Source organism: Bufo gargarizans, chromosome 5 (assembly GCF_014858855.1).
Source record: "Bufo gargarizans isolate SCDJY-AF-19 chromosome 5, ASM1485885v1, whole genome shotgun sequence".
NCBI lineage: Eukaryota > Metazoa > Chordata > Amphibia > Anura > Bufonidae > Bufo > Bufo gargarizans.
Window position 1 is genome coordinate 89,231,948 of NC_058084.1, and position 13,860 is coordinate 89,245,807.

At 43.3% G+C, this 13,860-nt stretch overlaps 1 protein-coding gene across 1 annotated transcript in view; it reads left to right on the plus strand.

Annotated features, from left to right (window-relative positions):
• The window catches only part of RGS22 (regulator of G protein signaling 22), a 141,141-nt gene that overhangs the window by 94,569 nt on the left and 32,712 nt on the right, over window positions 1–13,860 (plus strand). The window contains exons 16-17 of the mRNA XM_044294827.1: window positions 139–231; window positions 11,248–11,414. Coding sequence (XP_044150762.1) covers window positions 139–231; window positions 11,248–11,414 — 260 coding nt within the window. The remainder of the gene's footprint in view (window positions 1–138; window positions 232–11,247; window positions 11,415–13,860) is intronic.

Sequence of the window (13,860 nt, forward strand, 5' to 3'; positions counted from 1 at the left end):
ATCAGTATAAACACATCAGGATTTCTATGTCACAACAGTGGACAGATGGTCTTCACATTCGTTTGTCGATGTGACCCCTTCACTGGCAGAGAGGTCGGCAGCATTTCTCCTTTGTTTTCTTTTATTCTTTTTTATTAGGTAGAACTGGTTGAAGAATCTCGACAGCTGGAGTCAGCAAACTATCGAAAGCTACAGGCCTTGCAACAGGAGAGAGCGTCCAAGAAATATGAAGTAAGAGAGTAGCTTTGCAGCATTAGTTTGGAGCAATGTTCTCCAAGATTTTACATGTAGAAGGCAAACTGTCATTTTTTTTGTTTCAATACTAGTAAAAATTGTTGTAAAATTAAATCACAGAATCTGAACTTTGCATTGGTATGTTTTGCACTTTTGAGCAAATTTTTTCCCATTCTTTGCAATTGCCCATATTTCTGGGGAAGACAAGTCCAACCTTTGATATTGTACCATCCCTCGTGGCTGCTAGGAGCCTCTGGTGCATTCCAGGTTGTCTCCTCTGTCTCTTTTGGCCAGAGTGTCTCCTGCATTTCTTACCCACTCTTTCTTGATTCTAATGGGGATTCTCCTCACTCTACCCGCTCCTTCAATTCTAATGGCTTACATGGACTGGGTTTGCGCTCCTTCTTCACCTGGCAGCACTAACCTTTCATCTCACTGCCTTATTCCTCTCTAGAACCCAGCTTTATCTTGCAGCGCTCACCATCTGCAGTCTACGGAGCTGCACTCTCCTGCTCCAGCAGCAGCCTCTTCTCAGCTACACATACACTAAGTGCAGAATTATTAGGCAAATGAGTATTTTGACCACATCATCCTCTTTATGCATGTTGTCTTACTCCAAGCTGTATAGGCTCGAAAGCCTACTACCAATTAAGCATATTAGGTGATGTGCATCTCTGTAATGAGAAGGGGTGTGGTCTAATGACATCAACACCCTATATCAGGTGTGCATAATTATTAGGCAACTTCCTTTCCTTTGGCAAAATGGGTCAAAAGACGGACTTGACAGGCTCAGAAAAGTCAAAAATAGTGAGATATCTTGCAGAGGGATGCAGCACTCTTAAAATTGCAAAGCTTCTGAAGCGTGTTCATCGAACAATCAAGCGTTTCATTCAAAATAGTCAACAGGGTCGCAAGAAGCGTGTGGAAAAACCAAGGCGCAAAATAACTGCCCATGAACTGAGAAAAGTCAAGCGTGCAGCTGCCAAGATGCCACTTGCCACCAGTTTGGCCATATTTCAGAGCTGCAACATCACTGGAGTGCCCAAAAGCACAAGGTGTGTAATACTCAGAGACATGGCCAAGGTAAGAAAGGCTGAAAGACGACCACCACTGAACAAGACACACAAGCTGAAACGTCAAGACTGGGCCAAGAAATATCTCAAGACTGATTTTTCTAAGGTTTTATGGACTGATGAAATGAGAGTGAGTCTTGATGGGCCAGATGGCTGGATTGGTAAAGGGCAGAGAGCTCCAGTCCGACTCAGACGCCAGCAAGGTGGAGGTGGAGTACTGGTTTGGGCTGGTATCATCAAAGATGAGCTTGTGGGGCCTTTTCGGGTTGAGGATGGAGTCAAGCTCAACTCCCAGTCCTACTGCCAGTTTCTGGAAGACACCTTCTTCAAGCAGTGGTACAGGAAGAAGTCTGCAAGGTAAGAAAAACATGATTTTCATGCAGGACAATGCTCCATCACACGCGTCCAAGTACTCCACAGCGTGGCTGGCAAGAAAGGGTATAAAAGAAGAAAATCTAATGACATGGCCTCCTTGTTCACCTGATCTGAACCCCATTGAGAACCTGTGGTCCATCATCAAATGTGAGATTTACAAGGAGGGAAAACAGTACACCTCTCTGAACAGTGTCTGGGAGGCTGTGGTTGCTGCTGCACGCAATGTTGATGGTGAACAGATCAAAACACTGACAGAATCCATGGATGGCAGGCTTTTGAGTGTCCTTGCAAAGAAAGGTGGCTATATTGGTCACTGATTTATTTTTGTTTTGTTTTTGAATGTCAGAAATGTATATTTGTGAATGTTGAGATGTTATATTGGTTTCACTGGTAAAAATAAATAATTGAAATGGGTATATATTTGTTTTTTGTTAAGTTGCCTAATAATTATGTACAGTAATAGTCACCTGCACACACAGATATCCCCCTAAAATAGCTAAAACTAAAAACAAACTAAAAACTACTTCCAAAAATATTCAGCTTTGATATTAATGAGTTTTTTGGGTTCATTGAGAACATGGTTGTTGTTCAATAATAAAATTAATCCTCAAAAATACAACTTGCCTAATAATTCTGCACTCCCTGTATGTTCGGCCTCTTTGTATCAGCCTCCGTTTGTTTCACTAGGCTTCCCTGCTTTTGGCCTCCTGCACACGACAGTATTTTTTAACGTCCCGCAAAACGTGGTTCCGTTGTACCGTGATCCATGCCCGTTTTTTCTTCTGTGGGTCTGCCGTGATTTTTGGAGGATCCACGGACATGAAAAATGAAAAAAAAATCTAAGTCAAGTTTGCCATTGAAATAATAGGAAAAAACGGACACGTATCACGGACACGGATCACGGACACGGATGCCAATCTTGTGTGCATCCGTGATTTTCACGGACCCATTGACTTGAATGGGTCCGTGAACCGTTGGCCGTGAAAAAAATAGGACAGGTCATATTTTTTTCACGGCCAGGAAACACGGATCACGGACGCGGCTGCCAAACGGTGCAGTTTCCGATTTTTCCACGGACCCATTGAAAGTCAATGGGACCGCAGAAAAACACGTTAAACGGGACAACGGCCACGGGTGCACACAACGGTCGTGTGCAGGAGGCCTTTGTCTCACACTCTCTAGCAGTATAGCTTAGGCACAACAGTCAGTTTCCCTTCAGCATGTCCTGCTGCTTTTAGTGGTTACTGCTTCTCCTGCAATCCTTGGATTAACCCATTCACTCTCCTAGACCACCAGGGTTCCTTAAAATAACCTTTTCACTGCCCAAGACCACTAGGGATACTGGAATTAACTGTCCCACTTTTATGGACCATCACACATACTGATGCACATAGCCGTACTGCCCATTCATTTCTATGGGGCCATTCACACATCCATAGCTTTTGCGAATCTGTGCGGCCTTTTACACAAATTATAAAGCCGGTTCTATTCTCATCCGTATTTTAGGAGAAGAATAGCACTTTCTATTTCTATTAATGAGAGTGAGAAAAACTTGGAATGCACACGGAAGGTATCCGTATTTTGCGGATCTATTATTGCAGACTGAAATGTGGACACTGGCCGAACGCGTGAAGCCTTAGCCTGTGTTGTGTCAGCATCTATGAAAATTTGTGAAGAAACAGAATTTTACACTTTGACAAAGTTCACTTTGTAAAGATTCCAGAGAACAGTGTTAAAGGGGTTGTCCCAAGAAAATTATTCTACATCTTTCAAACCAGCACCTGGATCTTAATACTTTTGCAACTGCATTCCAATAAAAAATTAGTATAGCCACTTATTCAACAAAATGTATCTGTATAGCACCAGCTGCTGTTTGTTCTTTTCCTCATCTCTCTGTCCACCTCGCTGAGGTGGACGCACATGCTCAATTCCATCCTTCAACTACCACCGGCCATATCTTCTATTAGAAGATATATTACATTTAGCAGAGCAATGAATGGGGAGATCTCTGGATCCATGTGAGGTGCAGGGCTGGTTCTAGCTTTGTTAGAAAGATATTGTCATGTACTATATGATTTTTGATTTTCATTTTTTTTACTTAAATCATGGGAGAACCTCTTTAAATAAATCTCCCAAATCCTTGCTCAGATGTTAGGATTAAATGACTTCAGATAGACAATACGCTGTATTGACTATTACAGCAGTGACTGCGCCGCGATATCTGTACCGTATAATCCTTTCTTATACAATTAGATTAGATATTCCAAGAAGGGTAATTAATCAGCAGAAGAAAACACCTAATTTATCATTTTCCCCGCATACGACACTGTCAGTTTTGAATACATTTAGAACAGTGCCTAAACTCCCATAGAAACACCCACGCAGGCACTAAAAATGTCCAGAATACATAATATAATCTGTAACTGTATCTTGTTGTCTGCAGTGAAATGTTGACTGCCAGACCTCCCATGAATACAACACCTATAATATAAATCATGGAGACGGGTTATATGTCTTGACGTTGTTCTGCTATTCACAACCAACTTTTCCCGAACAGATGTATGTGTACAACCCTTTGTATAAATGGAGCCTGTCATGTCTGATAATCCTATATAGAAATGTACGGCAGCTTTGAGATGGGAAATGTTTCCTTCTAGGTGCTATTTAAGTTGAGAACAATCAGCACCCGGACTGATTCACATGGTTGAATTTCTGAACAGACCATTGATCTGAGCAGAGAAAATCACTGAATCTTCTATCTTTGTAGATTTTTCTTCACTCATTCATTCAAGGGGCAGGGGCGTAACTACCATAGCGGCAGACCATGCGACTTTTATGGAGCCCAGGGCAAGAGGGGGCCCAGTTGGGATCATCTCCTCTTCTACTGGAGGTTAAAAACCTTGGTCAGGACCTTGGTCAGGACTCTACCATCTAAAGGAACAACTTTTAACAAATGAGGCAGTGGAAAAATGGCCCAAGGGTCATTGAATGGGGTTTAGGCGGAAACTCTTCTGTGTGGGGGCCTGGTTTGATCCTTGCTTACTTCTCTATGTACGCCACTGGCAAGGGGTCTTATAGTCATTGACGTACATAGAAGGAAGGGGCATTACAAGGATCAAAATTGACTCTTCATTACAGTGCCAGCTATTACCACCCAGGGCATAAAGCTCTGGTATTTGCTTTTTCCCCTTTCCATGACTCTAAAGCTGGGTTTTTGACCGACAGCTACCTCTCCCGACTCCCTTACAACTTCTCCATACAAATGCACATTCGCCTCGGCCAAACATATATGTGTATTTTATGGCTAAAGCAGCAAAAACCACTGCCAAACACCTCTGGTGGGGGCCTATCTCTTAAAAGGATAAGGCAAAAATATTAATTTCGCCCCCAATCCTTCTCTCCCCTGACATTATCTGTCCACCATTTCCACCATGCTCAAATCTATTGGCCTAAAGGACACTGCTCTCTAATGGTTTTCTTCCTATCTCTATGGCCACTCTTTCAGTGTATCATTCGCTGGCTACATTTCTTCTCCTCTCCCTCTTGCTGGGTTCCTCAGGGTTCAGTCCTAGGTCCTCTACTCTTCTCTCTCTACGAATAAATATAAACGCAAGACCAACGCTGGCCCACATGCCAACCTACAGTTAGTATATGTAATACACATTACGGCAAATTCAACGGGCCAACAATTAGAAAAATATGAGGGTACCAGCTCCTATAACAAAACACAAAACCTACAAAAATTAATGCTCACAGGTACCAATACAATTTTTTTTATATTTTATGAAATTACAATTATACATACATAACAGACGTTGTAATTAAAAACCAGTAGCAGCAAAGAAACACCATCCTAGTGGGACACCGGCTACATACTGTATCACAATAAACAACAATTTGTAAACCTATATCCATGTGACTGAGTCTCATCTACATAGAAATATATATAACATATAAGGGACAGCCAAAGTCTCCAAAAATTATTATTGCCAGCAATCCTATAAAAGATGTCACCACAAGATATACTGCCCGTAAAATAGGACCAGAATTGCTGAAGCAAGAAGGTAATAGCCAGAAATCAAAGAGACACTCACCTATTAAGCTCAGTGTACTCGTACCGGGATGGCGCTACCCCCATCTTCTCTCTCTACACAGCCTCAATTGGACAGACCATCAGCAGATTTGGTTTCCATTACCATCTCCATGCTGATGACAGAAAACTATACACGTAATCCCCCGACATCACCCCTGCTGTATTACAGAACACCAGTGACTGTCCACGCTCTCTAACATCATGTCCTCTCTCTATCTGAAACAGAATCTTTCAAAAACGGAACTTCTTGTGTTCTCGCCATCTACTAACCTACCTAAACCTGATATCTCTATCTCAGTGTGTGGCATCACCATCATGCCTAGGCAGCACGCCCCCTGTCTCGGTGTTATGTTTTACACTTATCTTTCCTTCACCCCCTATATTCAGTCTCTCGCCCCACCTATATCACCTGCACCTCAAAAACATCTCTAGAATCCTCCCCTTTCTCACTATGGAAACAACAAAAACTCTCATTGTTGCCCTGATCCATTCCCGCTTTGATTACTGTAACTCACTATTAATTGGCCTCCCCCTTTACCAGACTCTCCGTCTCCAATCTATCCTTAATGCAGCAGCTAGGGTCACCTATCTGTCTAACCGCTGCTCCGATGCCTCCGCCCTGTGCCAGTCATTGCACTGGTTGCCCATATAGTATAGAATCGGTACCTTGGAACCGAACCCCAGTTCGGTACTAAGGTTTTTTACAGTAGAAATTAATTGACAAAGTTATTACCTTAAGACACTTTACGAAGTAATAACTTCGGCTCATTCGTGTCAATACATTCTAATACTGTACGGAGCGCTCGCTCTGTACAGTATTCTAACAAAGTTTTATGCAAATCGACTTCAGATTAATCATCCGAAGTCGATTCGCTCATCCTTAATCACAATGTACAGTTTTAGGCGCTCCCTAAAAACACATCTTTTTAGGGTGGCCTATCACATCCCCTGATCTAACTCCTCTCCATACATAGCCCATTTATCATAATTTCCTGAACCTGATGCTCCACCAAACTCTCCACTGCACCCAGAAGCACTACAGATATCGGTTGGTGACTGCCTCATGCAGCTTTATATTTACTCTCCTATTTTCCCAAGATGGCTGGACCATTGTACAAAACAAGCACTTCTACCTTCCTAACCCTCATAGATTGTAAGCTCTTGCGAGCAGGGCCCTCATTCTTCTTGTCTGTTTCTATGTTATGACATGAACCCTTGAATTGTAAAGCGCTGTGGAATATGTTGGCCCTATATAAATGAATACAAATATACAATGCAGTATTGTAAAACAAATCCTTTATTCATCCGGGATGTGAGTTCAAGCTTCAGCAGAGATGGCGGGAGCGGGATGTGTATACTCCACGCCAATCGGCGACAGCTGTTTCGCGCACAAACGTGCTTCCTCAGGCCGCTGACATCAGCGTGTATTGCCACGCTGCCTTTTAAGCGTCCAAAATGGAGTTGTCATGACAACATGCAACTATCAACCCTATAAGACGTACAGAGGAAATAACATCCAGTGCAATTAAAAGTACAAATAGTAAATGCAAAAGTTACAAAAACACACTCAAATCATTGCGGTCATTGAGCCCCAGCTGAGCCAGGGCCCCAGTACGTATACTCCACCTGGCCTCTCTTTGAAGGAGTGTTCGATGTCTATCTTCACCTATAACAGGGTTAGGAACTAGTTTAATGCCTGCAAATCTGAGGGTTTTACAGCTGCTGTTATGCGTTTCCCTCATTTGTGTAATGAACCTGGGACAACCCTTCCCTGACTGTACAGAATTTATATGTTCCCTTACCCTTTCAAAGAGACATCAATAGTCTTCCCTAGGTAGAAGTGGCCACAACTACATGTAAGTACATATATTACAAATGATCCTGCTCGTAATGAAATCCTTTACCCTGTGGTGTACACCTCCAATATTAAGCATCTTCTTTTGGGAAGAATTTTCCTTTTGGTCTCCTATCACGCAACCAACTGGTGTTTAGTTCATTCATAAATCGACTTCTCACTAACCTATCTCTGATAGTGTGACTCCTCCTGAATTTGATCAAGGGTCTATCGACATATTCTGTGAATGCGGCATCCCTCTTAAGTGTTTCCCAATTCTTATAGATAGCTCTGCGGATCTGGTCAGCCATCGGGCTGAACTTAAAGGAGAAGACAAATCTCTTCTTTTGATCCCCCTCAGCGACCCCAAAATGCCTTTTATTTTAACTCTCCTATTGGTGAGTAAATCATGTTGTGAGAATTCTCTCGCTATTTTCATGGCAACGTCTAATACATTTTCAGGATAACCTCTTTTTTTCAATCGCTCTTTTAATTCCAGGGCCTGTTCATTAAATCCTCCTTCTGTACTATTTATACGCCTTAGCCTAATAAACTGCCCATAAGGGACTGATCTTTTTACATTATCTGGGTGGAAACTGTCATGGTGAAGCCAGGAGTTGGTCGCCATGGGTTATCTATACCCACTGGTGACCAACCCGTCGCCAACCACCCCGACAGTCACATCCAGAAAATCCAGATTAGAACATACAAAATTAACAGTAAAGAAACTTAACAAACTCAATACATTGATCTTCGGTGCCAGACAATGAAAATGTCATCGACATATCTTAAGAAAAGCTTGATATGGCACCCATAAGCACTACAGATATCGATTGGTGACTGCCTCATGCAGCTTTATGTCTACTCTCCTATTTTCCCAAGATGGTTGGACCATTGTACAAAACAAGCACTTCTACCTTTTGTCACCCCTTTACCCTCATAGATTGTAAGCTCTTGCGAGCAGGGCCCTCATTCTTCTTGTCTGTTGCTATGTTATGACATGAACCCTTGAATTGTAAAGCGCTGTGGAATATGTTGGCCCTATATAAATAAAGATTATTATTAGAGGAGAGTTACATAACATAGTAACATAGTTTATAAGGCTGAAAAAAAGACATTTGTCCATCCAGTCCGGCTTGTTATCCTGCAAGTTGATCCAGAGGAAGGCAAAAAAAACTTGGAGGTAGAAGCCAATTTTCCTCACTTAAGGGGGAAAAAAATCCTTCCTGACTCCAATCAGGCAATCAGATAACTCCCCGGATCAGCGACCCCTCTCTAGTAGCTATAGCATGTAATATTATTACCCTCCAGAAATACATCCAGGCCCCTCTTGAATTCCTTTATTGTACTCACCATCACCACCTCCTCAGGCAGAGAGCTCCATAGTCTCACTGCTCTTACCGTAAAGAATCCTTTTCTATGTTTGTGTACAAACCTTCTTTCCTCCAGACGCAGAGGATGTCCCCTCGTCACAGTCCTGGGGATAAATAGCTGATGGGAGAGATCTCTGTACTGACCCCTGATATATTTATACATAGTAATTAGATCTCCCCTCAGTCGTCTTTTTTCTAAAGGGAATAACCCTATTTTTGATAATCTTTCAGGGTACTGTAGTTGCCCCATTCCAGTTATTACTTTAGTTGCCCTCCTCTGAACACTCTCCAGCTCTGCTATGTCTGCCTTGTTCACAGGAGCCCAGAACTGTATACAGTACTCCATGCCCTTTTTGATGCAACCCATTATCTTATTGGCCTTGGCAGCAGCTGCCTGACACTGGTTTCTACAGTTTAATTTGCTGTTCACTAAAGTTCCTAGGTCCTAACATGTCAGTGTTACCCAGTGTTTCACCATTTAGTATGTACGGGTGACTTGCATTATTCCTTCCCATGTGCATAACCTTACATTTGTCAATGTTAAACCTCATCTGCCACTTCTCTGCCCAAGCCTCCAATCTATCCAGATCCATCTGTAGTAGTATACTGTCCTCTTCCGTGTCAATTACTTTACACAGTTTAGTGTCATCTGCAAAAACTTTATTGTGCAAGCCTTCTACAAGATCATTAATAAATATATTATACTGACCCCTGAGGTACCCCACTAGTGACAGTGACTCAATCTGAGTGTGTACCATTAATAACCACCCTCTGTTTTCTATCACTGAGCCAGTTACTTACCCACATACAGACATTTTATCCCAGTCCAAGCATTCTCATTTAAGGCTACTTTCACACTCCCGTTTTGGGCGGATCCATCATGGATCTGCAAATACGGATCCGTTACAATAATACAACCGCATGCATCCGTCATGAACGGATCCGTTTGTATTATCTGTAACATAGCCAAGACAGATTCGTCATGAACTCCATTGAAAGTCAATGGGAGATGGATCAGTTTTCTATTGTGCCAGATTGTGTCAGAGAAACTGGCTCAGTTTCGTCAAGTGGACAGCAAAATGCTGCAGGCAGCGTTTTGGTGTCCGCCTCCAGAGCGAAATGGTGACTGATCAGAGGCAAACTGATGCATTCTGAGCGGATCCTTATCCATTCAGAATGCATTAGGGCAAAACTGATCCGCTTTGGATCGCTTGTGAGAGCCCATGACGGATCTCACAAACGGAAAGCCAAAACGCGAGTGTGAAAGTAGCCTTTTATACTAACCTTTTATGTGGTACAGTGTCAAATGCTTTGGAGAAGTCCAGATATACGACATCCATTGATTTGCCGCTGTCAAGTCTAGAACTTACCTCCTCATAGAAGCTGATTAAATTTGTTTGACATGACCGATTCTTCATGAAGCCATGCTGATATGGCGTTATTTGCCTATTTTCATTGAGGTGCTCCAAGATAGCATCTCTTAGAAAACCTTCAAATAGTTTACCCACCCATGTTAAACTTACCGGCCTATAGTTTCCGGGCTCTGTTTTTGGATTTTTTATTTTAACATTGGCACCACATTTGCTAGGTAGTGTCAGTATAGAGTCCTTAAATATCAGAAAAAAGGGTCTGGCTATGACATTACTTAATTCTCTTAGGATACGGGGCTTAGGATAGGACCAGCCTAGGGTCAATAGCAGATGTATAGTCAGCCTTTATGGTATATATGCTCTTGGTAAATTGTGGGCTAGCAGCTTTATCATAATTTGTGGATTCCCCTGGAGTAACACTGAACCTTGATGGTCCCACTGGCAGAAGCAATGAATACATAGAAGTTGGACATGGCAGCCCTCTAAAGAAGACAGTTGCATCTGACCCAGCTCATCTTAATAAACTTGGTGCATCTTTGGGCCACTTGTGTGCCACAAACTGAAATCTACAACAGTTATGAGCTAACATAGATTACAGCTATAATTTCTGAAAATGTTTGGCATAAATTATAATAAATGTATCTGCCACTTTCCCCTCCTGCCTGTTTTTTTTTTTTTACAAAAGTGTTGACAGCGGGAAAAAAGAACAAATGTTTATTTATTTTACAAAAGTCTTGTAGGGCTTGTAAAAAAATATGTGTTTTTCTTCCACTACAACTGTGGTGCATAGCCCTTTCTAAATTCCACCCTATGTGTTATCTGTAGATGTCAAAGCAATGCAGTTCAATATTTTATTTCACAAATGGCAATCAATCAGTTAACTTCCTTTTGCCAGGATCAGGTCAGCAAGCACATCTTTGTTCCTCCTCCTGACATACCTAAAGGGCCCAATCTGTGGGAGCTGGTTCCAGAAGAATACAGGAATTACAGCCTTGATACATTACTCCGGCACAGGATGGAGCTAGAGCACTTCCGTTCCTTTCTGGATGATCATTTTGCCAGGTAATTCTTGTAAAATTCTTGACAGATTTCCCCTGGATCTGACAAATGTTTCAGTATATTGTATTTGGGGTTATAGGCATGCATGCCACATAAAAAGATAAAATGCATATGGTAGGTGTCGGGGCTACTACTACAGATTTTGTTTTGGGGCCCAGTTATGACTCTGATGCAGTGGCAGATCCAGAGCCTGGTTTTGGGAGGGGCACTTCCAGATTATTTTCTGTCCACCGCCACAAGACTACACAGTGTAGAGGTATACTGTATATTGTGTGGCACAGTGTAGAGGTATACTGTATATTGTGTGGCACAGTGTAGGCTATATGTGTATAACAAACATATTTCACATGAAAACTTACAATTACTTGGCTTGGCCCTTGGTGATCTCGGACACGACTTCAACACTTGGCTGGGGGGCTCAGTGGAGCTGATGTTGTGTTTTATCCTAATGAGAAAGATTTCATAATAAGGATTTAGAGAAAGGGCAGAGGGATAGCAGAGCAGGGAGAGGCTAGTGCTTCTACTAGGGGGTCATACCATGGGGGAGTAATAAAGCCCACCATAATGCCCCCCCTGTAGTAATAATTCTCCTTATAATAGACAGTGCAAAAAAAATAAACTTGTAATGCCCCCAGTTGAGCTAATGTCCCCATAGTGCCCCCATAATGTGCCAGTATAAAATACCTCTATATAGTGCCCCCAGTAAATGCCCCCATAGTGCTCCTCTCCCCCCTTCCTCCTAGTGCCCCCCATAATGTGCCAGTATAAAATGCCCCATATATAGTGCCCCAGTAGATGCCCTCAGTGTCCCTCATAATTTGCAAGTATAAAATACCCCTTCTCAGTGCCCCTGTAGATGACCCCATAGTACTCCTCTCCCCCCTTCCCCATAGTACCCACCATAATGTGTCCCAGTATAAAATGCTATTGTACAGAGCCTCCTATATAAAATACCCCTTCTTTGTGGCCTCAGTAGATGCCCCTATAGTGCCCACCAATAATGTGCCAGTAAGAAGTGCCCCTAATAATGTGCAAGTAATAAGTGCCCCCAATCATGTGCCAGTAAAATGTGCCCCCATAGATGCCCCCAATCATGTGGCAGTAACAAGAGCACCCCCCATCACGTGCCAGTAATAAGAGCCCCCATCACATGCCAGTAACAAGAGGCCCCCCTAATGTGCCAGTAACAAGAGGCCCCCCTAATGTGCCAGTAACAAGAGGCCCCCCTAATGTGCCAGTAACAAGAGGCCCCCCTAATGTGCCAGTAACAAGAGGCCCCCCCTAATGTTCCAGTAACAAGAGCCCCCCCCCCCAATGTGCCAGTAACAAGAGGACCCACCGTAATGTGCCATTAACAAGAGCCCCCCCTAATGTGCCAGTAACAAGAGGCCCCCCTAATGTGCCAGTAACAAGAGCCCCCACCCCCTAATGTGCCAGTAACAGGAGGCCCCTCTAATGTGCCAGTAACAAGAGCCCCCACCCCCTAATGTGCCAGTAACAAGAGGCCCCCCTAATGTGCCAGTAACAAGAGCCCCCCCTAATGTGCCAGTAACAAGAGGTCCCCCATAATGTGCCAGTAACAAGAGGTCCCCTCTAATGTGCCAGTAAAACTATTGTACACTTATACTTACCTCCATGTCAGCGATGCAATGCAGGCCTCTTCCGGTCTGTGTCTCACTCTGTATGGCTCAGGCGGCGCAATGACGTCATTGCGCCGCCTGCGCCGGCCTCTGGTAGGCTACTGGCCTAGTGCCTGCAGCCTATCAGAGGAAGGGGAAGGGACACTCCTCTCCCCCCCTGCCCGTTCACATTTGCAGCATAGCCATCTGTATCACTGCCCCCCCCCCCTGGATCCGCCAGTGCTCTAAAGCTGCCAGTCTGCTTGACAACCGCCTCTCCCCCATCACTTTTTGGATGTTTTGTATACAATCTTGCATGACAGTGGGGAATGAACAGAGCAGTTGCATCAGAACATGCAAGAACTGGTAAGTGTTGAAGTCTTTGGCTCACAACATAATTCTATTGCATTTTGACATTCAAAAAATTTTGGACTCACTAAGAATTGTCCTTATTTTTTAAAGAAAATCATTTTGGGGCAGGTTGTGCCTGGCATATGTGTCTTTGCATGCCTTACACCACATTATTAGACACGTTCTCCGCCACCTGTGACAAGGAAGCGTGGCTTAACAGGAAAAACATGGCTTAACAATATGTGCCTGTAATGGTCAGTGGGTGTGGAACCACTGTGTCAACCAGGTATCTTCAAGTGGCCCTGGAAAAAAACTAACAGTGGCCCCTATGTTGTAGATAGCTCCAAATTGACAGAACATGGGGCAACACAAGTAGGCAGGCTCAGCAATACCATAGTGCAGCACAAAATACCGTCCCAGCAGAACCTAAGACCACAGTGCAGCACGATATACTGCCCCAGCAAAGCCAAATACCACAG